The 27812-nt window shown below is 43.7% G+C and overlaps 1 protein-coding gene across 5 annotated transcripts in view; it reads left to right on the forward strand.

The window, feature by feature from the left end:
* Fndc3b (fibronectin type III domain containing 3B) overlaps nucleotides 1–27812 on the forward strand; it is a 292925-nt gene that overhangs the window by 136629 nt on the left and 128484 nt on the right. For all 5 annotated transcript variants that reach the window (XM_087899629.1, XM_087899628.1, XM_087899630.1 and 2 more), the window contains one exon: nucleotides 21332–21408. In XM_087899629.1, the coding sequence (XP_087755755.1) occupies nucleotides 21332–21408 (77 nt within the window). The remainder of the gene's footprint in view (nucleotides 1–21331; nucleotides 21409–27812) is intronic.

Below are 27812 nucleotides of genomic sequence, written 5' to 3' on the forward strand. Positions count from 1 at the left end.
AGTTTTTGACAATTTTTAGTTTGCTAGTCTCAAGTATAAGAGAGTTGCAAGACCACTCCTGTGTGGCAGAGGGTGCCACGCATGGTTCTTAGCAGGCTACCTCTGTGGAATGCTTCTTATTTTCTTGACTTGGAACCTTCTTCATGGGGTCTTCTCCTATTCCCCAGATCCCATGACAACACTGAGGCTATGTTTGGCACCTCTACTGCCTGTCCTCAGTCAAGGAGGGGCAGGGGCTTTGAATTTGAAAGCCTGATTTGTTGGTCCTTCTTGGTGAGGTGGTGCGGTGTCTTTGCTTCTCCTGTGCTGGCACTCTGAGTTGGAAAGAAAGAGGTTTTTGATTTCTAAAAAGGTCCCCATGTAAGAAAAGAGCAGCAAGTTATTGTCACAAAAGAAGATCAGCAGTCTTTCCAAAACTGTATCATCCTTTGAACAAAAGAATTACAGTGAGCACCAAACAGTGAGTGGAAAAATGATTACATTTTAGGGTCAAGACTGGTTACAGGTGAGCAGGCAAAAGTTTACAACCATGCAGGGAGCTACACATTTGTAAATGAATACTGATGGATACATTTATTTATCCAGGAGCTATTGCTGAAGGTTCAAAGTTTGCAGGTGCTTCAGAGGCCACTTGAGAACCCTGTAGAAGCAATGGAAATGTGAAGTGGGGCTCTTGTCTTGATGGTCACATTGAATCCTAAGTCCTGTGCGTCTTTAGGAATATTACGAGACAGTATGGGATAGACTGAGAAGAAGCTCCCAGCATGAAACAGTAACATTTGTGAAACACAGTGCTTTTTTATGAATCAGAGATCTCATGACATTAATTCCCCTCTTGAGTTTCTTCTTAGCAGGGGTAGAGTTACGCCTAGGCCTGTAGCACATGCAATTCTTGATTGAAATCCAAAATAGATATTTTCAGCTCATATAGTATGTGATGTTTATTTTTGACACTGTCATTCATACAAATTCTGGATTTGTGTCTCTTTGTATGGAGAGCATTTATTAGTCTTCTGTAATATGTAGGCAAATGTGCATAGCCATTTGCCTTCATAGCAAACTACCATTCTTTTGTTTCTCAGGGATTTGGAATGAATTTGAAACCATTATAACTTTATTTTTTAAAAAAGATTATTGGCTTGCGAAATGGAATTTAGAATCCTTGATGATTTTGTTTTGTCATTTTCAAATGATGCCTCACAGCTCCTGTGTTAGCCTACACATGAGTTCCACAGTAGCCCGGAATGGAACCTCAGTTGGTAAAGCTGATACTCTTAATCTCAGGGTTGTGGGTTCGAGCCCCACGTTGGGCATACAGAAGAGTTCCACAGTAGCCTGGAATGGAGTGTAACAAAGGTTTATTTATTTGGGGATAAACTCACAGAAAGGGTAGTGAGCCTCAGTCCTCTGTGTGTGCTGGGAACTGAACCCAAATCCAGCAGCCAAGAGGCTCAAGGCAGGTTTTTTTGTCTGCATTTATAGTATAGTATAGTGTGACCCTGCTCAAAGTAGGCTGGTGTCTTAAAGGCTATTGACTGAAGAAATCCCCCAGCACTCCTAGAAAGTCCACTCGTCGGAATGATTTGAGATACTTATAACTCTGTAGGAGAATACTCTATGGAAAGAATATAATTTTGAACATAAACCTGGCTTCATGTGAAAAGAAAGTTATTACAAACATTTGGAGGAATTAAAACTGATCGCAAACACTTTATTCCAGCACTAAAGAAGCTGAAAACAGCATGCATTCATAGATGGATTGCAAAGGAATTTGCCAGTTTGGGGTTACCTTGAACCTATAGATTTAATGATTTTAAAATGTTGCTCTGGCCTCAACTCAGAGTGGGCAGCCTAATTCTCACACCATAGTGAATGGTTACTGTGACTACCCTGTTGCTAAGAAACCTGTTATGCTCTTGAGTTGCCTTGGTGAGGTAATGACTCCTTTCGACTCCTTAGCTGGGTGGTTGCTAACCAGAGCTATGAAGAACCTTACAGAATTTGTTTCCCAGGTCACAAATAAATCTTGATCAGGAGAAAAACCAACCTGAGTTTGTGAAAACTGACAGAAAGCAAAGTTCAAGTTATTGTAAGTCAAGTCATGACTCAGACATCAGATCAGTGATAGAACAGAGCTGTGCTTTGAGCCACAGAGCCATCCTTGCTAGTCATGAGTCCAGCAACTGTGTGCTGGGCAGTGTGTTCCCTGCCCCATAGTCTGCATTTATTAGTGGTCTCAGGAACATGTGTGGGATGCGGAGAGGAATGGGTACATGGAGGTGGCGAGGAAGAAAGTATGAAATTTTTTTGTCAGTTGGTATCAGTCTTTATGAAATGATCTAGCACTTTATAAGTAAACAAGTGTTGTAACACATAGCATCTTTATTTTATTTTTACTGTGCCAAGCTTGATTTTGAAAACTCCCACCATATTGGTGACAGGGGTAAGTATGGCCCCTTGTGCCTGTGACGACCTCAGTGCTCCTCAGCTTCACCTCTTGGTTCTTTCTTGTCACTTTGCAAAGATCTCCCTTTTACCCTGTTTGACTGACACCATTGCCAATCTGCTTCCATGGATGCTGTGTTCCTAGGACCAGCGCTCTGTCACGGATGCTGTGTTCCTAGGTCCGGTGTTCTGCCACGGATGCTGTGTTCCTAGGTCCGGTGTTCTGACACGGATGCTGTGTTCCTAGGTCCGGTGTTCTGCCACGGATGCTGTGTTCCTAGGCTCAGCATTTTGCACCTCCCACTTTGTTATGTGAGCATCCTCTATTCCCCATCCAGATGTCTCCCTACCCCACTCTGGCTCAGTTTCCCCGTGTTAGGTATCTCCAGTGGGGGAGAAGGAGCAGGAAGAGAAAGAAGACAAGAACTGTTTGTGTTTTTAGTCTGCCAAGTGAGGGCAAGTGGAGCTGCCCCAAGTACACCATCATCCCGGTCACACGTTGGAAAAATTTCAGTTGTTTCAGTCATGTGAATCAGAGCTCAGATAAATGACTACAGTGGTCCATATGCCCTTTGTTTGAAAAGTAAAACCAAGACTGCCATCAATCCTGATGACCTGAGTTTGAGTCTTGGAACTCAGGATAGGAGAGGACTGATTCCTGAAAGCCGTCCTGCCTACCATGACACGTCTTCCACCCCCAATGATAACTTAAAAAATAGGAAAGTTCTAGAAGTGGTTGGTGCTGGGAGGAGAACAGCTGAAGTGCTTTCTCCCTAAGTACACTCATGTTTTCAGTTAAAAGGTTATTATGGGGGCAGGCATTGCCACCACATTCTCCACACTGTGCACACGGGCAGAGTCTGAGTCTGAATAGCCCTTGTTAGCTAAGCCCAGCTTCTTGGTGGGTTTATATGAACAGAACTTTATAAATTCTCATGCTCATGTCCTTGAGTGGCCATTTACTCTGGCCCTGTTCTTAGAGTGCCTTGCTTCTGCCAGTCCCTGACAGTTGCCGTCACAAGGAAGAGCTGTTGGTACCTTCCTTTGGGAACCTGGCCCAGAGTCTATGTCCTGACAGAGCACCTCTCAGGGAAGGCTCACACAGGGCGGAGCTCTCCTGTCCTGTCTTGGCTGGTCTTCATGCCCTTGGAGTGAGTGAGTCAGTTAGTCTCTTTTCTTCCCTGCCTTGCGCGCTCTCTCTCTCTCTCTGTGTGTGTGTGTGTGTGTGTGTGCATGCGTATACAGGTGTACACGTGTGTGCATGTGCCTAGAAACCAGAGATCAACCTTCAGTATCTCACAGCATTCAGCTTTCATTAACTTTTTTTTTTCTTTTTGGACATGGGGTCTCCTAATGGCTGTGACCCACTAATTCAGCTAGACACGCTGGCCTGTGAATCCCAGGAATACTCCTAACTCTATCTTCCGAGCTCTGTGATTACAAGCATTTATCACAAGTGAATTCTACCATAAATTTTAGGGGTAAAATCCAGAGTTCCATGATACCTGAGCCATCTCCCCAACATTTTTTTTCTCCGTAAAAAGTGAAAATGACATTGTTGTTTTCATACCACACTTGGCATAAAGACAGCGTGCAGTGGGGTGGCCCTGTGCTTAACTCCCAGCAGCACCGCCGCCAGTTACTTGGTGAGTGACTTCCTGAGCAAAAGCAGCAGTCCTTGGGTGACTGTCTCCCCCAGGTTCCCCTGCGCTGGCCTCTTTCCTTTCCTGCAGTTGGCCAGCAGCAGCCTCCAGCCGGGTCATGAACCCTCATTCTAGACTATTCTCTGCACAAAGCTCTGATGACATGAGCTGCCCTGTTCTCCAGAGTTTCTCACCCTCCTGTCTGCGAGTGCTGTGCGCTGGCAGATGTTTAACAGATGTTAATGTCTTCTTCATCTCTGTGGTAAAGGTACCATTTAACCAGCAAATGCACAAAATGCCCAGATAAAGCTGACTTTCAAATATACAAAAAATAATTTTTTAGTGCATTTCTCATGCAGTGTCTGGAACCTTCTGGTCTGAACTCCTTGTAGAGCACTGGCAGCTTGGTGCCAACTGGTGTGACTTATCTTTTACCTGATAACCCTCTTTAAGTTTTTTGATGATGTAATATCTTGGCTAGAAGTTATTTAGAATTTCTCTCCATGCATGCATATATACATATATACTCACATATGTGTATATATGATTAGTTTCTGAAAATTGACTCTTTGGGATGAAGAGATGCTTTAGTGGGTAAAAGTACTTGCCTGCATTCCTAAGGTCCAGAGCTTGAAACCCTATGGCCCACACAAAGGCTGTAATCTCGGGGCTTCTGTAGGGATATAGGAGGCAGAGACTGGAAGCTAACAGTCAGGCATCTGGTGTACTCAGCAGCAAGACAGTAGAGTCCCATCTCAGAGTAATTCAAAGGTGAGGATAGACCTCTGAGGTGTTCCTCTGTCTTCTACATATGCACTTTCATGCCTACCTTCATGTGCATAGATGTTCACACCTGCACACATACACAAAAAGAAAAGTAAGTTGACTTTAAAAATAAATAAATATAATATTGGCTGTCTTCCTAAATACATTCTCAAGTAAATGAAATTTGGAGTCTTTAAAAGACAACCTTACCTACTTGGACTGCCAGCCGTACAGAGTCCCAGGCTGAGTGAGCCTGGCCATCCCGAGAGTGGGAGGACAGCTTTAAGACTGGAGAAAGTTTTTCTCCACCCCTTTCCGCTCCCTCTCTTTACTGATGCTTTAGTTAACTTGTATAAATTTCAGTGTAGCAGCATGTTCAGAAGAAGCCTCTAACCTTTATTCATCACAAACGGTAGGAAGATGTGGATGCAGACCGGTCTGTATGCATCTTACGGGAGGAGGCGTGGGTGCAGACTAGTCTGTCTGAGGATGCCCGTGTTCATCTTACGGGAGGAGGCGTGTTTGACAGAGCACTCTCCTTGGATGTCTCCCTGTTTGTGTTACCTCTGGCATGTTCTCCAAGAAGACGAGTGAACTCCAGACAGTACAGTAACGCCCCTCCTACCTGGGTACACTCTCTTCACTGCCCTTTTCTCACTTGGGTCAGTGAATACCCTCTTGTAGAGGCAAGCGGTTATTTCCCTGCCTGTTATAAGCCAGGAATTCTGCAGGTTGTAGGATTTATCGGGTCTCTTCTCAGAGGATGAAGGGTTTGACTTACTGTAAGGTTTTAGAGTTGTCTTCATAACTGCCTGTTGCCAAGTGAGCAGATTCCTAGCTGGGTCCTCTGTTCTAACGCTTGCATTTCATCTTCAACAGGGCTCGGGCCTCTGCTCCAACAAGCATTATTTGAAAATGCATACTTCATCTGTCTCTGGCAGAACCAGGAATTATTATTTAAGACTTTTGTAGTGGCTTAGTGCAGGGATTGGCATGCTGATTCTGGCAAGGACAAGAAAATGTCGTGCTTTGTAGACATATAGTTCTGCTGCATATATTCTGTATTTCTTTTATAGCTCTTTAAAAGTATGAAAACTGTTGGCCTGTTCTGTGTACAAAAGACCACTGAACTGTCATCGTTTTCCCAGTTAGAATGTTCTCTTTAAAATACATTTGTGGGGAGTTGTCTGGATTCTGACATTTTCCCTTTACACATCGCATTGATGGAGAAGCAACACTTATAAGTAATGAGAATGTATTCAAGACTGTGAGGCCCCTTATGCCCTGGAAGATACGGACTTTCTTTCTTCTCTCCTTCTCCTCTCTCATTACCCTATTTTCAAAGTGAAAACCTTGGAAATCCTTTGCCTGTTGGCAGTGCTGGCAACTGGACTCAGAGCCTTGTGAGCGCCAGGCAAATCCTCACCCACTGAGCTAGGGCCCGAGCTTGTCCGAATTTTGATCCTTGCTTTTGTGTTAACAAAAGGCTATTGTGATAGGTTTCTGGCATTGGGTATACTGGTAGTGGCAGCAGGTCGCCCAGTGCACAGAGCCCAGGCAAGCCTGTGCTCCATGTGCATCAACTTGTGTCTTGGAGGACCGGCTGAAAATGGGTTGAGTAGGACTTTTATCCAGTGTTTCTGTCTTTCATTTCATTCTGTCTGATCATCTTAATGAAGCTGAGTAAGGCTTTTCTTCTGCAGATCTGTATGGAAAGAGGAACTGCATCCGTAGAGGAACAGTAACCTGGCCAGGATTTGCTTAGCTTTCACGTGCTCATTTTCTCCTTTGATCTTGTGCTCTGCCTGCAGCACGACCAGCGCCTCTGCTCCCGAGCTCCCGGAAGCCTCCATGATGCTTTCCTTTCCAGCCTCATCCTAGCTGCCCAGCGTGCAGCTTCCTAGTCCTTCCTTGTCTGTCACTATGCAGATGGAGATCGGGGTGTTTCCCATCACTCTTGTCCTTTCAGAACTTTACAGATGATTCTTGGCCCCAGTGCAATTGTAAATAGATGGGCACAGTTTCTAGGAGGGCACTTGGGACCCACTGAATTGTGACTCTGGGAACAAAGGCGTTTTGTTCAGAAAGATTGTCCCAAATTGGAGTTGGAGTCTGAAAAAGGGGCCTAGACCGTCTCCCTCTTTCTTCTCTGAACCCGTTGGGAAGCTGGTGTTTGCTGAGTGGATGGGCCGTGCTCACTGTCCAAACAGGTTTCTGTTTGCCAACTGGGAACATATTGCCGCCTCTGTGAGGCACTCCATCATGCCTTGAATGGACCCTGTTGTGTTCAGACTTTCTGAGTCAAAGCGAGGGAGAGAGAAATATTTCTTTCAGGCCTCACTGTAGCATCCAGGGTCTCATCAGGCCCTGAGAAGCCAAACACGGAGCAGAGGCACTTCTCAAGGGGAGTGAGAAAGGAGTGGAGAGAACAGAAGAAAGGAAGAGACAGCCCCGCTGAAATGCCTTCCTTCTAGCTCCTTGTTGCCAGTTTTTGTAAATAAACAGGCTCTTCTAGCTAATAGAATTGTATCACTAGTTCTGATTTCTCCTAAGCAAAATAAAACTTCCTGCAGGGATCTTCCAAGGAATGGTTTGTTTCTGCTCACAGTGTGTGGTGTGGATCCGGCACCACCCGAGGCACAGTAGTGCCCTGCCACCACATGGAATACACTTGCCATGTACTACTGAGTAGATGATAGGTTTTCATCATGCCTGAATAATTGTCAAGCGTGAAGGCTAACTGATATGAAGGAGTTCCTGTTATTTTGCAAACACCCCTTTATATTTCAGAGTTTATGGTACACAAGAATGAAATGAAATGAGTTTTCCAGTGTCACATTCTATACGGAAGTCTATAGTAATTGTATGCTCTGGTAAAGTCTAGTATTTACTAAATAAATTGAGATCTTGGTGTCTGGGAAAACATTGCTATCCCTGATGGTTACCATCATTCTGGGTTTTAAAATCGAGAAGCCAGTTATGTTTATAGACCGTCTCTGCGAGCACACAACAAGATGCTTATTTATTTTGACCTGAATAGGCTACTAAGTACCTGTTACTGCGCTGGGCAAGCGCTGCTTGGCATCGTGGAGAAAGCACAGAGGGCTTTCTGTAGCTGACTGCAAGATCCAAATGGTTTTACGAGTGGAGAGGAGAGTCTCATTCAGCAGTAAAATGCACTGCCTGATCTCCTCAGTGAGCCCTCAGTCTTGATGAGCTCAGCTGGAGTAAACAGTTCTCGGCTCACTCCGTAGGGAAAGCGTTTACTGTTTTCCTTATCTAGTAATACCTGTGCCTGGAAATGTGCAGTTCCAAGACCTTGATGGCTTGTATCTGGACTGTATCAGCTAGGCCAGGAGAGGGAGGTCTGCTCCAGCTGTGGGCCATGATGACAACACCAGCTAGCTGAGCAGGCCAGCTGAGCATGTGAGCTTTTGATGCACGGCATCTCATTTGTTTAAACAGCGCCAGTCTGGAGAGACTGATTCCGGGGTGGGGGGGGGAGGGGAGAAGGGAGGGGGCGGTTGTTCTCACCTGAATGCCTAGGACCAGAGATGTTGTAGTATCTGAATTTTATTTTATTTTTATTTTTTTCAAAGTTTATTAAATTATAAAAGTTGGTATCTGAATTTTAAATATTGTGTGACTTTACTTACTGAACATCCCGAACCTGAAAATTCAGATCCGTAGCTGTAAAGCATCGTCAGTGCTCACACATTGTTGACCTTGAAACTTTGATTAGGGATGCTCAACCTATAACAATTTCTTCATTTAGGGGAAGACTGAGGCTTAGATAGAGGCTTAGTAACAGGCCCGGAGTGGATTGTGAGGTGAAATCTGTAGGGGCGTGGTCTTGGCACCTGTGCTGCAGCTGTGCAGTGGGGACCGCCCAGCAAAGACTGCTCAGCCTTCTCTCAGCCTGCTCTTCTCAGCCAGGGCTTTATGCATCTCACCTTGAGTGTTTGGAATGTGTAGTTCACCAAAGGTTTTAGGTCTATTGATACTCAGAATCCGGCATTTGTGAAGCCAAGATCGCTTTAAATACTGTGTTCAGTAGGTGAATCAATCTTTCGGTTTTTATTATGGAAATGAGTTTACTGCTTAATTCATTCCCTGTTGTTTGTTATAAATTAATTGAATTGTGTTGTGGTCTCATAGGTAAAGCTAGGCATTTCATTTTGCTCAGAGCTCATTGGCAGTTTGATTTTGAGCTTCAAATAAATTGTTCATTATAAAGTATCCGCGAGCAAAGTCAGGAGGTATGTGTGTGCGTGTGTATGCATGCATGTGTATGTACACACACACATAGAAAGTAATATATATGGTATGTAAATTGTGCAACCATGTATTTCTACAAGATGATAGGAAGAAAATAGAGTATTTGCATAAGGTTTTGACTTTGTGTGTGTGTGTGTGTGTGTGTGCATGCGTGCATGTGTGTGTTTGTGGAGAGAGAGAGACATTTTCAGACTGTTTTTACTACTGCAGAGTCATATGATTGTTGGAGAGTGTAACTAGCTCTTCTCAAGGGGACATAAGGCTAACTGAACTTGGCTGGTCTGAGGTGACATTCTGAGGGAATGCCAGTGTGGCAGTGGTGCCAGTCATCTGAGATGCTCAAGGCATTCTTGTGAGCACCTGTTAAAGGAAGTCCTGTGGCTCTTATTCAGGGAATTAGATTCCCAAATAGCTGGGTGTGAAAAACTCAAGCCAAATATTAACATAGTACTAAGGGGTCATTAGAAACTGAAATTTGCTGTGGAATGTATTTATAGCAATCTAGTTTGAAAAAAAATCCATGTAAAGAAATAAAATTGGATCATAATATATTGTGATTTTTTTGTAATTTATAAACATGGTATTTGAATTTGTTTTTGCAAATTTGTTGAATACAAAGAACTTCTTCAGATGTTTTACACTAAACTGATTTATTTTCAAGTTTTGTCTTTTGAAAGAGAAATTGTAGTGAAGAAGGGATCCGTGATTTTCTGCTGGAACCCTTGTTTTGAGCTTACCTTTGCTGCTTTCTGCTCTCATCTCACGCTTTCCTGCTTGTGCCCATTTGGGCCTGCGTCAGGCCTCCAGAGTGAGGGTGCCCTCACCACAGACGTGTCAGCTCCGGGACTCTAAGCTCCACCCAAGACTGCCACAGTACTGCTCTTAGCTGCTTGTTGGCCTTCCTGGCTACATACGGGTTCATCTGCAAAGGTGGCCAGGATATTAATTATCATGAAAAGCTGAAGAGATAGGAAGCCTTTTGTTGAGTATACTTTGTATTACAGCCACACAAGAGTAGAAATGGAAGTGCTATATGATGTTACTGGTGTTCCCTCTCTGTGAGTATCAAACAAACCAGGCTTTTTAATGTTTTCCTCTCTTGATCCCTTTTTATCAGAAAGTTTTCCACAACCTTGGTACATAGGTATTTAAACCAGGGATACTAGACAACTCTTCAGTGTGCACATAATTTTACCATTTACTAAAGACAAGCAAATGTGCATATTAATGAAAGAGATATGCTTGTTTTTTTTCCCAAATAAAGAATTAGCCTAGCTGGATATTTGAGGAAGCATTGCATAAGCATCTACAAGGTTTCTCGTAGTCGATTGATACTTTTATTTTTAAAATTGTCAATGCAGACAATATTACATAACTATGTAGTATGAATTGGCAGAGATGTGTTTAGAGTCAATTTAGAAATGGATGAAAATTCTTTTCTAAGCACTAACCATAATTAAATAACATTGGAAAAGTGAAACTCGAATCAGCAATCCAGACAAGGGTTTTAAAAATCAAACATACTACCACTGCCATCTAAACACATGCTGAAGATTTTTGGTAGGAAAATATAAAGTCTTATTACCATAATTAGACCTTGTGTTTCTATACGAGCAGAAAACTTCATTCCTTCATTGAAGTCACCACATTCTTCATATGCATTCTTCTCTGCTCTAAGCCGAGGCGCTTCAGGCAGTGTTTGTTGGCGTGGGGTGACATGACAGCCTGCTCCGTGCAACGTTGTGCATCCGACCCAAGGCTGCGGTAAAGTCTCATGATGCTGCCTTGGTGTGAGCTACCAGGAACGTCTAGGATTCACTGTGTTTGAGTTCACATTAGGTTTTGATAACAAACCCTTTCAAAGCCTTTCACTCTTGCCCCATCTTACTCCCACGTTCACTCACGCAGCTCCACACAGTGTCTCGCCCCACGGCGAGATACTGGGAAGTTAGCAATAGGGTTTGCCAGGGAAGAATGACCAGAATAGCATGTGGATCATGTATCAAGTTTGAACACACACTCACACGTGTGCACATGCACACACAGTTTGTGTGTCAGAGAGTGGGGTTTACTATTCCTCAGTCTACTTTTGTTTAGTAGATTTTGATAAGCGGTCCCTCCTCAGATCTGTTATATTATTTTACAAGTAATGAGTTTAGTAAAATTGAAGCACTGATAGGTTAGCAAAACTCCAACATTTACATGCTCTACCCCTGTACCCTAGTCTTTAAGGCAAAAACTTGGTTTTTGCTCCCTTTGAAGCCTCTGAGTTGTGAAGAACTTTCTGCTCTGTGACTGACGTTGGTAGGAACAGTGTGATAGGGTGGGGATGAATGGGAGCAGAGCCTGCACTGGAGCACAGTTGAGAGAATCTGGCAGTTTTCCCAAGCACTCCCAGGGCAGGCGTAGCCGGAACTCGCTGTGGGTAGGGCTGTCCTGACATCAGGCAGCAGTACCTGTGTCTATTGTAGGCCTGTCCAGAGGGTGGGGGTATAGTGGGTTATTGTAAGTGGTAAACCAATGGAGAAAGTAGTATCGTTTAGTGGAAAGGAATTAATGATTCCATGGTTCAGTGAGGATAAGAAGATACTGAATTTCTCAAAGTGTGGTATAAAACTGTGTTATTTTTATTGTTGTGAGTCAGAGTTTTAGGAATTGCACACATTCATAAGACGTGTAACATTTTGACTCTGTTAGGCCTGCTGCAGGATCGTGGGCGACCCTTGTCTTCCTAGCTTTATTTGCTCCCACTCTATCTGGATATCAGCCTCCTTTGTCGAGCTACTGTGGTCAGAGATCTGATCCACTGTGTGTTCTTCCAAGACATGAAGCAGCTATTCAGGGGACCAGCCTTCAGTTTCAAGAGTACTGAGACTGCTAGCGTGTTGCTGTGTTCCTCTATCGACAGAGTATGTTATGATTTTAGTAACCGATCCTGGACTCATGAGACTATGTTCCTACCATACAAGGCTGTGTTCACGTCCTCAGCAGCCAATAGCAGCCAAGCTTGGTAGAATGTATCTGTAACCCCAGCGCCGGGGATTGAAAATTGGTGGATCCGAGGAGCTCATTGGGCAGCTGGTCTAGCCAATTGGAGAGCATCAGTCTCCGTGATTCCCTCCCTTGGAAAACCAGGTAGGAAGTGATCAAGAAAGACACTTTGAATTGACTTACTGGCCTCTGCACAGACACACGTGAATATATACAGAACCAAATGGTCCATATGGTACATTAGTGCATCCTACAAACACATATATCCTTGCTCATATACACATGCATGTGTACAGAACCACATGAGTACATCAATACATATACACACACATGTTCAACACACGTACATGTGTACAGACCACATGAATACATTAATGCATCCTATAGACGCATACAGTCATATGCTCAAATAATTTTCTGAAAGACTTTTATTGCCTGTCTGTTTTGCACTTAGACTCATGTTTTTTTGTATTGAACTATCACAAGGAGCTAATAATCATTGAAAGAAATGCAATAATTGCAAAGTCTTCTTAATATAGTGCTTATTACTTTATGTTATATAAACTCCTGTTCTGTTGCTATGGAAGCACAGTAATTGATTTATTATGTGGAAAGCTGGAGAACTATTTTTAGACAAATTACACTCATCTCTGTTAGTTGAAGTTATTAAATTAAATATCCATTAACAGGATAAAATTTATGGTACTCTGCTAACATCTTATTAACTTTTTCTTCTCTGTTTAAAAATATTAGACTGAAATTAAGACTCAGCTTATTGGACTTTAAGTAACCACAAATAAATTGTACCTACAGGATCTTGTGTGCACCTATTTTTCATAGTGTTCATGAAGTTTACTGTTCTTTTGTGCATGCATTGCTGTATGTGTGATTTGCAAATGTGTGTAAGTGTGTGGGACGTGATATATGTGTGGAGGTCAGAGGGCAGCTTTCAGGTGTCTGCCCTCACCTCTCCACCTTGTTTGGAGACAAGGTCTGTTGCCATCACGACAGCGAGGCTGTCTGGCTCAAAGCTCCGGAGACTCTCCTTGTCCTCCCTGCATTTTTCTTAAAAGCTGTGCTTCCAGCTTTCACGTGGGCTCCAGGGAACCTAGACTCGGGTCAGAGGCCAGTCCTCTCTGCACTGAGCTGTCTTCCTGCCCGTGGATTGTGGTGTGGTGTTCTTCCTTGGTGCCCATCCCTCTAACCTGATACAGCAGCATCTGCATCAGAACTAGTGGATCACTCAGTTCTGTTGGGGTGGAGGGGTAGATGGGCAATTTATGAAAAAGGAGCAAACCCAGGAGTCAACATTTTCTAAAGGCCTCAAATTCTAATGTAACAAGCACCCAGGGTGACAGCAGGAAGGATTTAGGGAATATCAGCCAACAGACCTTTTCTAGAATCTGTGGACCGAGTGCTTCCAGAATTGGTCACCCAGATGGAATCATAGAAACCCGGGCAAACTCAACGGCAGTCTTGCCTCATCCTCTCAGGTGCTGTGTTGCAGGCATGAGTCTCCACACCTGCCTCGTGGGATTGACTTTTAAAAGTGAAGCAGCTGCTGGTTGGGAGTAATTGCCAGTTGTTTCTGAGATCTGGGGAGCAGTGTGCTGGGAGCAGAAAGTACCCTTAGTACAATCACAGGACTGTCTCAGTTACACTGTCACTGAGACAGATCTAAGTCAACTGGGCTCAGCTCTCTAGGCCTTTCTGACCTTCCCACCCGTACCCACATTTAGCTGGAGGTCTGCACCTGACTTCAGGCAATAAGGAGATGGTACCGCCTGGCCTCCTGCTAGTGGTCTTTATTATCAGTTCCCAGTCTGCTGTCACCCCCTTCACGCTCAGAGAGTGGAGCCCTGGCTGTGCAATTGTGGACTGACTGTAGGAACTCTTGTTTCTTGCAGGCTTATTTTGTGTGGCTTAGCAAAGGTGGAGATGGCAAATTGCATGCAGCTAGTCATCTCCAAGCCTGCCACTCTCAGGTAGTGGCCACTGGGCAGCTCAGAGAATTTTTATTAGCAAGTATAATGTCTTTGTAAAATTTAAGTTCATTTCAGAAAATTACTGGGTTGAGGGATAGCTTCCATTAGTGGCAATGGGTGCTTTCATGCAAGCGTAAAGCAAGGGGCTTTTGTAGTATTCTTTAACAACATTGTTAACATATTAACTCAAGATGTGATTCAAATGTAATTGAAACACCCTTATTTTGTAGGGGCAATGTTGGAAAGCTTTTTACGTTGTGAAAGATCACTAGAGCACCCCACCAGGGATTCTGGGTACCCGTTTCTTCACACCATTTCTAGAAACTGTTCCTTTGCACTGCATGGTGTATGAGGAGCATCTTTCTACTTGATACCCCAGTAAGCAGCAGACAAACATCCTGGGAGGAGCTGGCTTTAAACTGAGGCTCAAAGTCTGACCTCTGGTACTCACATGGACGGAGGATAGGCAGCTCACTTGTGATCCCAGCGTTTGGACAGTGGAGGTAGGAAATTCCCATGGCAAGCGGGCGGCTAACCAGACTAGGCAAATCAGTCATCCAGTAAGAGACCAAAACTCAGCATTTAAGGTGGAGAGTGATTGGGGAGTGCATGTAATGACAGTCTCTGGCTTCCACATGTGTGTGTTCACACAGCCGTGTGCACTGTATGCGCACATCCCTCATGCAAGGACACATGGACACACATTCACACATGCACATGGCTTTGAAATGCTTTTTGTCTCAGTTGTGATTATTGTGCCCAGGGATTGTAGATGTGCAGCTTCCCTCAGAAGCCCTTCCTCACCCACCAGAAACCCTTCCTCAGCATTAGTGAGTTGCGCCTGTGTCATTCCTCAGAGATTTGAAGCGTACAGGGTCCTGGCTCCCCTATAAACAGGTCATCCATGGGCATAGCCCATCCCCAGTCTAACATGGAAGACCAATTCGGAAAGTCTGAGTTTCAGTGCTGCTGACATCTGTACTGATAAGATGGTGCCAGATGAGCCTCGTTCCTAACTTGGGTTCAAAGCGTGAAGAACAGGACCCCACAATTTCAGAAATCAGCTTGGTTCAGGTTGGGAGTGAAAATGAACTGTCTTTCATTTTCCCAAAAATCAACCTTCATCTTTTACTCCTTCATGGTTTCTGTTGCTTAGACATACCAAGAACATCTGCTAGAGACATCTGGACTGTAAGTCCTGTCCATGCTGAGACTCAGTGTCTGTCACAAACCTCAGGGCCCCTCCTTCCTTGCATGGCTCTTTGCCTTGCTGATGTCTGTCCTTTTCTCCACAGTTAGGAATGGAAATGCTCCTTTTTTAACGTCACCGTGCCCTTGGCCTCCTGTATAGCCCGACCCTACACTGGATGTAACAAAGGTGTGCTGGATTCAGGAACATGCCAAAGAGAGTTTGGATTCCATCACAGGCTTCTCCCTGGGGCCCGATCTCCTTGGACAGTCTTAAGGCTTTGTATTCATAGCTCTGAATTTAAATCCGGTTCTTTGAAATCTGTGTTATTACAGTGTGCATGCAGCGAATGGCTCACCAACTCTTTTATTGTTCACTGCCAGTGTGAGGGTTTTAAATATTCCTCAGCTACTTTAAGAGTAATTGCTGCCTTGCAGCCCCAAAGCTGTTTGCCTCTTTTTTAAAAAAATACTGAGCCTTGTGTGGTGGTTGGTTGTTTTTATGGATCTGTTGTTGAATCTGGGAGACTTTTCTTTCCTCATCTTGCATAATGTTTATTGAACTGAAATCAATAAAATATTAACTAATGTTTTGTAGTAGGAACTATGTAGATTTCTCTAAAACAATGAAGTCTAAGGCCATCTGATAATAAGTGGTTTAGATATATGTCTTGAGTTTATTTAAGCTAAAAGAAGTTGGGATTTGAGCTCCATGTCTTATGTGAGAGCTAAACCCTCATCTTTTGTTGCCCTGTTTTACAACTCAATTCTTAGAGGAGTGCTTTGAAAGAAAATTTAAGTTTTAAACTAACAGAGCAGACCGACCACAGACTATGAGCCCCATCTTCTGAGAAGAGAAGATGGCAGACAGGCCATGGACTCCGAGCCCAGTGTTCTGAGAAGATGGCAGACAGGCCATGGGCCCTAATCCCTGTCTTCTGAGAAGATGACAGTGACCTGCTTCTCAATTTCCTGCCCTGCAAAGCATGGGTTCTTGGTAGTGATTTACTTGAGGAGGAAGCTCCGGGAAGGCTTTGCTGTTATGGTTGTTTGCTTTTAAGGACAGTGGTTGGGCCAGAGTAGAAATTCTTGTCCTAAAGCCAGTGTTCAGTGTAGGAGATCCACTTTCAGAAAGCAAGAACTGGACCTTTGACATCCAGCTAGGCACACCCAACTGTCGAAGGTTTCCTAGAAACTGGAACAAGAACAGGGAATTTTGGGAGATAGGGAGTTATGATTAGGGATATAGGGATAGATACCAAATGAAGGAAAACAACCACCTCTTGCTTTTTTGTTTCTCGTTATCTAAATTGTAATTTACGTATTTGTATTTTTTATATTTAAAACAGGATATAATTTTGCAGCTAAAGTAGAAATACTGGGAGAAAAAACTGAGGGGCAAAGCAAGTTACTTGCTCTCTTGGTTTCTGCGGCTGGAGCTTCTGCTGGAATTCTTTTCGTTCACATCATTTGCTCCTCTCTTAGATGCAGTGTTAAAGTTGCTGAGTCACCAGATTTGCAGAGATGCTGTTGAGTCCCTCTGTCCTGTCCTCAGAGCAACCCCTGGAATTATCAGGTGCTGTCCTCTTGGGGAAACTGCAGCAGCAGAGGCCAGACACAAACAAGCTTCTGTTGGGATAGGGCTGTGTTCTGCAAGTCAACTTTTGGTCTTTGGGAGAAGCTGTATGTTGGAGAGAGCAGTATGCCTTCTTCACTTGCTGTTGCCAAAGTGATGTGCTCAGTGCCTAGCATCTGAAATGACACTTTGAGAAGACACGAGCTTCATCAGTGTCTGAGGCCTTATTTACATGTCTGTGTGTCCATCCTGACGCCATTAGCTGCTTGCAGATGGGATGTTCCTGTCTCTACCTAGCAGTGTTTGGAACTAGCATTGTCCCAGCATGTCCTAAGTCTTTTGAGTTCAGTTCTGCTGTCTTACCTGTCATGGGTTATATGTGCATAGTGTTTTAGTAGTATTACTTTTTTCAGTGAAGTGAATGCATGTATGGTTAGTTATTTTTAGTTTCTTGGCATTTACCTAGTTTCTGTGTTATGTGACCACCATCTCTGTCTAAACGTTTTCATCATTGCCGGAGAAACTCTCTATCCATTGGGCAGCTGTTTGGTAACCCCCCTGGTCCTCTTCTGCTTCCCTTTCCTGCCTCTACTCTTGTCAGCCACTGATCAGTTCTGTCGGTGTGGATTAATTATTGTTACTACTTCCACACTGGGGATCAAAACCAGAGCCTCACACATGGTCAGCCAGCATTCACTCACTGAGCTATAACCAATGTCCCTCTGTGGATTGATTTTTCTTCCTAATGTTTCATGTAATTAGAGTCACAGACAGCATGGCAGTGGTGACTTGAACGTTTCTGAGGTTCATCCACCCGTTGCATGTCTGTGCTGTATCCCCTTTCATAGATGATAGTATTGCATTGTTTGCACACCATACATTTTGCTGGCCTGTTCATCCCCTGGCAGATACTTTGGTTGTGTTTCTGGTGAACAGTGCCACTGTGAACATGCCCATGCATGTAGTTATCTGAGTACCTGCTTTAATTCTTTTGGGGTATATAATCGGTAGGGGAATTCATAAACATGTTAGCTAGCTCTGGCTGCCTTGGACCACACTGTGTAAACCAAGTTAGCTTCCTGTAGACATCAGCTCATAAGATAGTATTGTGCATCACTTTGTGGGGAGGTCCAGAGTTCCAGCTCTCACTTTGAATCTCCCCAGCAATATACAAAGTTCAATTTCTCTGTTTTCGTACCAACACACATCTTCTCCATGCCGGCCACATTAACGAAGCTGCCCTGCTGTACATCAGGAGGCTTTCTGCTGTGGTTTGATCTGAACCCTTCTAACTGACGATTCTGAGCCTTTTCCAAGTGCTGCCTGTGACTCTCAGGATTTTTCTGAGAAATGTTTACTCAGTTCCTCCTCCCATCCTTAAGTTAGTTATTGTGTTTTTTCTTTTTTGTTGATGTGTAAGAATTCTTTATATTCTAGATAGAAGTCTCTTCTCAAATGGGATTTGCCTTTTGTCCGTTATATAGTTTTTATTTTCTTAGTAATGACTTTCATGCACAAAGGCTTTAATTTTGATTGAGTTCGGTTTTTCATCTGTCCCTTGTGCTTGTGGCATTGTACCTGACTCACTTATGGTGTCTTGAAGACTAAGTCTGATTTTCTTCCATGAAAATTAAGTCCATGAACTAATTAACATTCAATGAGTATATTTAGTTCTATAATCAATTTTGAGTTAATCATTACATACGATCTCAAATGGAAGCCCAAGTTTATTCTCTTTGTCTCTTTGGTGTCCGTAGATTGTTTTCTTTTGAGACCGTCATGCTAGGTAGGTCTGCTCGGCCTGCAGCTCACTGTGTAAACCAGGGTGGTCTTAAGCTCGCAAGCAGTCCAGTAATCCTGTCTGTGCTTCATACACGCGCTGGAGTAGAGTCTTCAGCATGCCTAGGTGTATGAGCTTTAAAGTTTTTTACATTTAAATTTTTTTTGAATTAGCATGCAAAGTAGCAGTTTTCCTTAGGGTGTTTTAATCATCCCTCGCCTGGTTGATCCTTTCACTAGTTTGTTAGTCGGGGTTCCCTAGAGGAACAGAACATATAGAATGACTCTCAAGATAGAGAAAGGGAGTTCATTAGAATGACTTAGAGGCTGTGGTTCAGCTAACCCAGCAATGGCTGACTTTGGATGGAAAGTCCACAAATCCAGTAGTTGCTCAGTCTATGACCTGGATAGCTCAGTTGACCTTTGTATATGCTGTAGTCCCGAAGAGATATTTGCTCATTATGTTCTTGCTACTTTTGCAGGTATTAGTGCATTCCGTTTTTCATCCTGCCGTTATGAAGTAGCCATTCTCATTCTCACTCACAGCAGCTAGGAAGTGAGGCTCAGAGAGGCCGAATGAGCTCATTGTTCAAGGGCACACAGGTGTGAGACTGGGGGAGCTCAGGCTCCTGGAGCGTGCTCTGTGGAACCATGTGCATTCATCTTTGGATTTCAAAGATAGTACGATTCTTTTTAAATGAATCAATTCAAATATGGATTCAAAGAAATGCCTTATGTCTTGATGGCTATGTTAAAGATGCGGAAGCTGGTGAGGAAGGTGAACTTGGAAACCAACACCCTTGGCTGTTACCATATAAGTTTAATTCTACTTAAAAATAAAATGGGGACATCCATTGGTTTGGTGAGGCCAGGCATAGTGGAAATCAAACTTGGGGTTTTGAGAATGCTAGCCCTGTGCTCCACCACTGAGCTGTGGTGCATGTCACCCTCTCTTTGGTTTTGGTCACAGACACCCACGAGGCCACCGGGTTTGTAAGTGTGGAGCTCCTCAGAGTTCAGTGTCGTGCTGCGTTGTCCATGAACTTCATGAACTTAGAGTGAGCACTCATGTGGGAGTTTCTGTGCCGTCCTTCACCCTTTCTCCCCTTCTGCTGCTTCCCCCGAGCTGGAGACCTGCCCGGGCTTCTTCCGGTCCTCTCCCATACCCGCCCGTCCTCTCCTGCCATGGCTGTGGTGTGAAAGGCGCTTATGCTGTATTGTAAATGCAGTGCTTGGGTGGCAGGGTGGTCTCTATTTGCCTGGAATTTCTCCTGGGTTTTGTTCCAGCTGGGCAGTTTTTACTGCTAGCAGCACAGCACCCGCCAGGAGAAAGCAAATAAGTAGCACTGTACTTGGAGCCGGGAAGTCGCATCTCACAGTGAAACACATGGTTTTTGGGGGTGAGTTGCTAACTCCATAGGAGAGCAGCTATGGACGGGAAGTTCTAAGGTTCCTTCACTTGTTGGGAAATTGTTGGATTGTAGGTTCCTTGTAAGGAAGTCAAGTTGTTTTTGATATATGGCAGTTATTCTGTAATGAAACATTAACCCAAACTACGTTTTAGGTAACTGTTAACCTTGCCATTCATTAGATTGCCTTACCCAAGTGATTAGGATTTGTTGGTAGATTGCTTGGGTAGCATGCACAAAACCCTGTCAGGATCCCTAGTATTGCGTAAAACTGGGCGTAGTGGGAGTTCCAGACCAGCCTGGACTACATGAGACCCTGTCTCCAAAACAACAGTTGCAGGGAAGGGGAGGTGACAGCTACAGCAACAACAGCAACAACAAAGCATTCATTGAATTAGCTCCTGTCAGTTTAATGTTTTACTATGGAAAAGTAGAAATTTATTCAGCATGAAAAATCTTAATGTTACTTAATTTTATAATATGATCTATTTTTTCTATACTTAATGAGGGACAGACCAAACGGTTGGTTGATTTTTTTAATGATATTAAGAATTAAAACTAGGATCTTATATACATTAAACAAGTGTTCTACTACTGAACCATACTTCAAGCCCTTTAAAAAAATACCCCAACATTTTATTTTGAAGTAGAGTTTTATGAAGTTGTCCAGGCAAGCTTTGAACATGTGATTCATCCTGCTGTAGCTGCTCAACTAGCTGGGACTGCAGGACTCTTCTACCAGGCCCAGCAGGTTTTGGAATATTTTAAAGATTTTATATCTTTCACATTAATGGTAGATTATAATTAATTATTGACAATAAAAATCACATAAAATCTTAAATCCAAAGCTTATAAGAGCATTTGAACCTAAAAAACATTGACTTCAAAAATGTGTTCATGTATTAGTTATAATACACTTTTATAAAAAGTAGAGTTGGAGTTTGTTAGGAGGAGATTTAAATTATTCTCCTGTGTCTTAAAGTCAAGAGGAGAAAACTTTGGTTCCATCCTGTTAGGCTGGCTTTGACAGAACAGTTTTGGTTTATGGAATCTGTGGCCTGTAGGGGATTGTTAAACATTAATAGAGATGGTTGTAACTTTCTGGTTGTTGCTCTTTTTGTGTATGTTTTGTTTGTTTCCTTGACTTGTACAGCCAGGAAATTACTTCAGCCGTGGTTTCAGGTAGTTATGGTGTGTTCCAGACGCCAGGGATGACACTGGGTGATGTGCGTGTCTCTTCACCTATTAATGTTTTGTTCTTATAACTTTCAGGCCCCGCTGAAGTTCCCATGATGTCACCCAATGGGTCCATTCCTCCCATCCATGTGCCTCCAGGTTATATCTCACAGGTATGACAGTTGACTGGCATCTCCCTCACTAATATACTGTTATTTTTCCAGCAAAATACATGTCAAGACTTAACAAACATCCTTCATGAGTTAATTTAGTTATGCTAACAAAAGAATTGTGTTCTTGTTTGCTTCCTGTTGCTGTGCTAAAAACACTACCAAACCAACTTGGGGAGGAAAAAGATTTATTTTAGCCTACAAATTACAGTTCCTCATGGAGGGGAAACCAAGGCAGGAACTTCAGGAAGCGACTAAGCAGAATCATGAACGCATCATGCTAACTGGCTTGCTCCCAGACCCAACTCAGCTGTCTCTCTTCTGCATCCCCTGCCTCCCTGCTTAGGGGATGGTGCCTCCCACGGTGCACTGGGCCCTCCTACACCAGTCACTAATCAGAAATTGTCCCACAGCCCTGGCATCGGCCGTTTGACAGAGGCAATTCTTCTGCTGAGATTTAGTTGACAAGAAATGTAACCAGCAGAGACTGCTGTCTTTCAGGGCACTGTTGACACTTCCCAGGTCTTGCAACCTGAGGTACCAGAGTCAGAGGGAATCAGAAGCCGTAGGCTGCCTACATAGAAGTTCAGTTACACGCCTAATGTCTGTATGACATTCCTCTGTCTGTGGAACTTTCTGTTTTAAGATTTTCATCCCATCTGTCCTATGACTCAAAAGCCCAGGTTGAACTCACCACGTGGCCGAGGATAGCTTTGAGCTCCTGGTCTCCCCCAACCCCGTCCCCCTGTCCTCCCTGCGTCCTCACCTCTTGAATGGTTACAGGCAAGCATGACCACATCCTGCTCCAGACAAAACTTTTAAAGGGTAAAGTTTTACTTCTATGCCTGGATAAGAGGGAGCGGTTTGGAGATAGAGGTTTAGGGTGCCTGGGAAGTTTGGGGTGCTTGAGATCCAGTGGGTGTGTTTATATTTTGAGTTTTTGTTCAAGGCTCAGCTGATCCTTATATCTCACCATTTCTTACTAATTAAGTATCTTTTTTTCATTTTGCCTCCTTTATTGGTTGTTCTTAACTGTAAGATCATCATACATACATTGTAAAAATAGGGAGAAAGCTTCAGAAGACTTGCAAAAGAAAATATTTGCAGTTTACTCATAGATGGTGACTACTGTTGGCTTATTTGGGTCCTATTCCACACCCCCTTTAAATTTTTCCTTGGTATCTATACCTTAAGAAATATTTAAAAACAGTAATTTCAATTATTAATATTTTGGGGGTTGGTTTTTGAGTTTTTTCTTTTCTTTTGTAGAAGGAAAAAAATTGGCACCTACTTAGGAAAATTGTTGAAGCCCAGGCAAGAATCAACGAAGATTTATCTTTCTTTGATGTGAAAAACAGAGCCATTTCTTCTACGTGCAAGGCATACAGCAAACACTATAATTTCATCTTTTTTCCACCCTTACTTTGGTGGGAGCCAATTTGACATTCTTTGAGTTGCCAGATTGTTGGCCAGTTCTCCAGCTGTTCTGAATTTCTGCACATAAGACTCACTGGAGGAAGAAAGGGTGCAGACCAGCCTCTTGATGGGGTGTGGTAATGAATGACATTCACGTCACCAGTTGGTTAATAGAGAGGAACAAAGAATGTCAGCGTTCTATTCTGTCCCCCGCTCATTTATTTTGAGAAAGTGTTTCATTCCATTGAGCACAGTATGGCTCTCACCATTATGACAGCACAAATAACACCTCCCTTTATGCTAAAGGCCATTAGTGGGTACTAGTTAAAACTAGACACTAATGGAGGAGAAGCTGTGTGGGCCTTCTCTTGCTAGTGGTGTTGCTGTTGTTCTATTAAATGCAGAGTATTTGTGGGGAATCCTAGAAGAACAAATGAGAAAATTTCTACCTTAGGATATTTCTGATTCTGAGAAACTTCTATTAAAATTAACATAGAAAGGATAGAAGCAGAACTGTAAATTCATGATTGAAGCACACTGACAGTCCTTCCCAGCTGACAGTTCTGCTAGAAAATGCTGGAAGATTCTGGAAGTATACAGCAAGAATGGAATAATTGTGATGTGGGGTTGGAAAGGAAGAGGAGGACGTAGTTGCGAGGCCTGTGACCACCTGTGTGAGGTTGACTTTTTTTCAAGGCCGAGAGTTGAAATCAGCAAGGCAGGGGCTCCACCCTCAGCTGGAAGCTGTTTCAGTTGGGCTTTGGAACCCAGGGTGTGCCGAGAATTTATTAACCTTCTGCAGTAGATTGTATCTGTAACAGAATGCTATGGCGAAGTGTCCGAGGAAAACAGGTTGTTGTTCGTATGAAAAAGATTGAATTTAAAAGGCAGTAGAATGTATGTTCATCTTCCAGGGATGGACGAATTCCACACTTCAAAGGAAGAAAGGGTGGAACCCAGCGAAAAACATCTGGGGAAACTTGTCATCAGCAGGAGCTCTGAGGAGCAAGAGACAGAGTTGTCATGAAGTTGTGGGAAGGGAGCGTCTTAGTCAGTGTTTCTGTTGCTGTGATGAAACGCAGTAAATGGGTTTATTTGACTTATGCTTCCACTTTACTATTCATCACTACAGGGAAGTCAAAACAGGAACTCAGAGGGCAGGATCCTAGAGGCAGGAGCTGAAGCAAAGGCCATGAAGGGTGCTGCTGACTGGCTTGCTCCCTATGCCTTGCTCACTCTGCTTTCTTAAAGACCCAGGACCACCAACTCAGGGATGGCACCACTCCAATGGGCTGGGTTCTGTGATCACTAATAGGAAAATGCCTACAGCCTGATCTTTTGTCAGCATCTTCTCAATTAAGGTTCCCTCCTTTCAGATAACTCTAGTTTGCGTGTCAAGTTGTCATAAGACCAGGCAGCACAGAAAGAACCATACAAACCAAGAGAGGTTGTACATCAGCTGGGCATTTGTCAGGGGTGCTCAGAACCCAGCAGTTCTGCTTTCTTCCCAGTGCCCCGTCCTGAAGCAGGCATGGGTGTCTTCCTCAGGTCCAGAGCCCACTTCCTGTTAGAGTTAGATAGCTTGGGGTTTGAGACCCTTGCCACTCAGCCTTGCTCACCTTCATGGTAAACATCTGACTCTAGACAGTAACTTTTCACTGCTTAATTCTGTGTATCTGTGCTCATTATTTTGCCATTCGAAATGCTAAGAGCTCTTGTTTGTTGAGCAGTTCAGCCACCCTTTCTGACCCAGTGACCCTCCTGGTAGAGGTAGTCCTTTAAGATATTGCCAGGCTGTTCTCTCAGCATCAAAGGGTGCTTTGTCCCTTTGATATATATAATATTACATATATATATATATATATTATTCCCAACAAGAACTGTCATTGCTTGAGCCTGTGCTAAAATCTTCTAAATCAGATGCTTTCAAAGGATGGACTTTGTGTTGTGTAAATCATATTCAACAAAGCTATGACACAGGAAAGGGGAGACAGTGATAAACTTACCGCACTATGAAAAGGCAAAAAATAATGGTAGCTGGGGACAGCCCTGCCGCCCTGGTGCTGTTGGTGCAGCAGTGCTGGTAGGAGTGTCCGTGACGTTGCTCGCTGTGACTTAGTTGTCTGTAGTTTTCACCTCAGACCACATGTGAGGAGCCTGAGGATCAGTCGGCAGCCCAGGCATTTCTGAATATTCTGGATTCTTTTCCTTTGCCTGCCTTGATGGAGGGGCCCCTGACTGGCAGTGTGAGTGTCGCTGTGCAGTGTGCCTGCTATGTGCTCCAACACACAAGCTTCTGCTGATTATGTGTGTGTGGTCTGTTGGTGTAAGAAAACTAAGGAGGAAGGCTAAGCAGATAGAGCTGTGTTACCACACATACACCTCAGGGTGGGTAGAAGACGTCTCGAGTGTAGCAGTAATTGGTGTTGCTGTTGAGGAGCTGAAAGCCTTTAAAGACAAACTGATACATCCAGTAAATCCATGCATTAAATGTCCGTGCAGTCATGTGAAGACAATCTTAGAGAGGACAGACTGACAGGCACAGTGGCGAGCAACCCTGGAAGGACTGTCAGCGGCACAGCCTACATTTCTTTTGGTGAGAAAGACTGCCCCAAGGACCCAAGAGCCACTATTCCCTGAGCGCCAGGGCATCTGTCATTTGACTTGGTGGCCTCTGGTAAAGCAGGACTTCACACATTTTGGGTGTGTGCATGGTGCTTTAATTTTGATTGGATTATGGAGTTGAGAAAGATTTGAGAAAAAATTCACCTGACCTTTCAATTTGAGAAAAATTTCAACTACTGGAAAGTACACATAGGTAAGATGGCGTGTTCACTATTTCTCTTTTTGTCTAAGTGTTTGACAAAAGCCACGGTCTGTCATAGCAGGGGAGGCAGGAAGGCAGGGGCTGAAGCGCCTGGCCACATCACATCCATGTCAGGAAGCAGAAAGAGGTGACTGTGCTTCCAGCTGTTGCCAGTCTGGGACTGAATAGCCCTGTGAAGTGGTGCCACCTACGTGGAGGGTAGGGCTTCCTTAGCTAACCGAATATAGAAACTGCCTCCCAGACATGCCACAGCTTTGTTCACACAGTGTTTCCGGATCCCGAATCCTGCCAGACTTGGCAGTCAAGAGTAAGCCTTGCAAAGGGGACTTAGTCCTCTGGTTGTCACTGTTGACATTCCCCTAACCTAAAAACACCCAGAACAGTGGTTCCCAAACTGTGGGTCATGACCCCTTCGCAGGGGTCACCGAAGACCATTAGACAACAGATGTTTACATTATGATTTATAACAGTAGCAAAATTATAGTTCTAAAGTATCAGTGAAAATAATTTCATGGTTGGGGTCCCCAGCACATGAGTAACTGTATTATTAAAGGGTCACAGCATTTCAGGTAGGGCTAGTAGTGCATTTGAAAATATTGTACCCATTGATAGAGGCTCTGTTCATGAACCCTTCCCACTTAACTTTTCCATTTTCCTTTGCTGGGTACATGAGTGCCTACTTGGTGTGATAGAAGTGTGGCATTCCTTACAGGCACCATAATGAAAAAGACTGCTCTGGGAAATGCAGAGTTTGGCAGGGTTTACCTCGCTCAGTGTGCACCACACAGACTGAAACAGTTTCCTTCTATTGGATATTGACTGTGGTTCTGTGGTTCCTTCCCTCCACCATTAGCTTTCTGGACAATTTATGTGTAAAGATGTCTTAGCATATTCCATGAACCTTATTTTCCACCTTATGAACTAATAATTTTTGATGGCTTGTTCACATGTCATAGGAAAGCTTCATGTTGACCCAAAGATCTAAAAAGCACATGGAGAAAGTTGAACACCCTAGTGTCCCCTCTCCAAGATGACTGACATAATAAAGAACGTGCCTTGGTCAGAATGAGTGTCTTTTTATTTTGACAATAGAGATATACCTTTTTTTAAAAACCTCTATCCATCCTTTGGGGGAGTTAGTTAATGGATTAGTACTCACTGAATTAGATACTACCTTAGCCTGGGCAGAGAAAAGCATAGACTGGAAAATGCATTAGATTTGATTTGTGGGCCAACAAAATGGTTCCATGGGTAAAGTTCTTGCCCCCTGTGTTAGACCCTGTGTTAGACCCTGGAGCCCTCGTGAGAGAAGGATAATCCTGCAAATCACCCTCAAGTATCCACTTACACTTTGTGGCACAAGGGCTTACATATATGTATGTGTGTGTGCGTGCACACAAATAAGTAAATGTAATAAAATTTTGACTAAATTTTTATTTTGTTGTTCTCCACATTTGGACAGCAATGTTCTCCCTTTGGAGAAACCATGGACTGATTAAAGTCAGAGTAATGAGCTGATATGGAGGTGTTAGCCCAGTTTGCCTCCTTTTTATAACCGCAGCCTGTGGGTAAACCACTGCTGTGTTCCACCATTAGCATTGTGAAATTCACGAGCAGAAGGGAGTGTAGAGGTTGCCCTATGCCATGGCCCTCTTGGCTATTGTCATAAAAACACTGGACTCTTTCAAGCCTTGGGTCTGCTGATGACGCTGCTCTATAAGACATGAGGGGATTGTTCCACAGCATCGGGTGTGCCTGAAAGAGAGAAAGCACCTGGTTATTAGTCCCTGCCCATTGTCAGTGGATTTGCGGCTGTTTTTGTCTTCACTTACACTCTTTTGTATGAGGAACAGCTACAGAGCTAAAGGAGGGAGCTCAGCATGGCTTCTTGCCACAAAGTGGTGTGCAGTTTTCTCTCTGTGCCTTCTCTCCATCTCCGTACCCTGCATTTGCTCTCGTATTTTTGTCTTGTTTCTGTGATTCTGGCATCATGGGATTATAGAAGACAGGTTCAGCAGGAGAGCACACACAGAGAGGAACCTGTGCCAGGCAGTTATTTATTTGGATGAATCTTATCTGCTCATTTGTCAGCTGTGTTTTAACACTGGTGCTCCAGAGAGGTGGGCACTTTCATTACTGGTCATCAGTGGACTGATACCCAGTT

This window comes from Myodes glareolus, chromosome 20 (genome assembly GCF_982192425.1).
Source record: "Myodes glareolus chromosome 20, mMyoGla1.1, whole genome shotgun sequence".
Taxonomy (NCBI): Eukaryota; Metazoa; Chordata; class Mammalia; order Rodentia; family Cricetidae; genus Myodes; species Myodes glareolus.